Source organism: Muscardinus avellanarius (genome assembly GCF_963383645.1).
Source record: "Muscardinus avellanarius genome assembly, chromosome: 22".
NCBI classification, from domain to species: Eukaryota; Metazoa; Chordata; class Mammalia; order Rodentia; family Gliridae; genus Muscardinus; species Muscardinus avellanarius.
In genome coordinates, this window is record NC_137808.1 from 7,669,229 (window position 1) to 7,670,917 (window position 1,689).

General features: G+C 45.9%; 1 protein-coding gene across 1 annotated transcript; it reads right to left on the bottom strand.

The window, feature by feature from the left end:
- Positions 1–854: 854 nt before the first annotated feature.
- On the bottom strand, positions 855–1,268 carry LOC308278370 (high mobility group protein B1-like; the record flags this gene model as incomplete). Its single annotated transcript, XM_080718119.1, has 1 exon — positions 855–1,268. The coding sequence occupies one exon, from the start codon at positions 1,266–1,268 to the stop codon at positions 855–857; it is 414 nt and encodes a 137-aa protein (XP_080574245.1).
- Positions 1,269–1,689: the final 421 nt, after the last annotated feature.

A 1,689-nucleotide genomic window follows, 5' to 3' on the forward strand; every position in this document is an offset into this window, starting at 1 on the left:
AGAATTTGATTATGATGGGCCTGCCTTGGAGTCGTTTTTTGCATGGTTTGGGGGCTTGGAGTTCTAGAAACTTCTCAAGCCTGTTTGTTTATAAGGTTTTTCAAAAAATCAAGTTGGGAGATTTGTTTCTGTGCCGCCTCTCCTCTCTCCTAGGGTGCAGGGGTGTGAGGTCACTTAAAGGCGCCCCCAAGTCACCTGGTGTCCCTTGAAGTTTATATTTGCCCTTCCGTTTTCCATCTCGGATAGTTTCTATTGCTGTTTTTGTTTTCACTCTTTTTTCTTTCTTTTTTTAAATAAAAATTAGTATTTACTTAGAAGCATTCAGAATGTCAACAAAAACAGCTGCAACTTTTTTTTTGCAATTTCAGAGTGGTATTCAGTTAACAGAACAATAATTTCGTATAAGCTGCATCAGAGACAACTGAAGATGAAAAACTACCGTCCCCATATATAGCTAATTTGTGCTGTGCGCCAGCAAGAACCTGCTTTACACTCCCATGCCAGTTGACAACCCCCATGCTGTATCGGGCAAGGGTAGTGGCCACTGAAAATACCCCAGGACAGGTAGTGTGCTAACTACAAAACAAGACACTGGGCAGTTTAAAAACAAATCTTACACAGCCTTACATTGCAAATTTTTTTTTTCTTTAAAAGGAGTGAGTTGTGTACAGGGGGGTTAAATGCTTTATAGACAAGAAAAAATGCGCTAGAACCAACTTATTCATCATCTTCTTCTTCTTTGTCCTCCTCCTCCTTCACTTCTCGCTCTTCTCAGCCTCGACATCTCCCTTTTTGCCTGATCGGGTTTTCCTTGAGCTCGGCGGGCAGCAGCAGTATCCTTTCATACCTTTCCTTCAGCTTGGCAGCTCTCTTCTCAAAGGCTGCTCGTCTGCGGCAGTGTTATTCCACATCTCGCCCAGTTTCTTTGCAACATCACCAGTGGATGGGCCAGGATGTTCTCCTTTAATTTGGGGGCGATACTCGGAACAGAACAAGGAGAAGGCCGACGGAGGCCTCTTGGGTGCTCTGGGATCCTTGAACTTCTTTTGTGTCTCCCCTCTAGGAGGGATGCAGGTTTTCATTTCTCTTTCACAACGGGCTTCGTCCGCCTTTGCCGTGTCTTCCGTTTTCCCTTTCTCTGTAGCAGACATGGTCTTCCAGCTCTCTGAGCACTTCTTGGAAAACTCTGCGAAGCTGACTGTAGCATCTGGGTGCTTCTTCTTGTGCTCCTCCTGACAAGTTTGCACAAAGAATGCGCATGCTGACATCTTGCCTCCCGGCTTCTCAGGCTCTCCTTTACCCGTGTTTAGTTGTTTTTCCTCCGCGAGGCAGCGAGTGGCCCAGCGCCCGTCTGGCTCTCACCTGCCCCACGCTGTCTCTGTGGAGCTCGATCGACTACAGTGGCTGTCTTGTTTCTCTTTCTGCAGCAGGCAGTCCCCACTCTTGATCTCATCATCCAGTCTTGTCTTTTCTTACATTATAGTTTTAAACACTAGCAGTTCCATAATGTGTGGGGGGGCAGGGTGTCAGGGGATTGAACCCAGGGACATTTTACCTCTGCGATGCACTCCCAGCCATATTTTATTTGTTTGTTTGTTTATTTGTTTGTTTGTTTATTGAGGTACCAGGGATGGAACCCAGGGGAATTTTACCTCCGAGCTACACCTCCAGCCCTATTTTTTTAGTCTT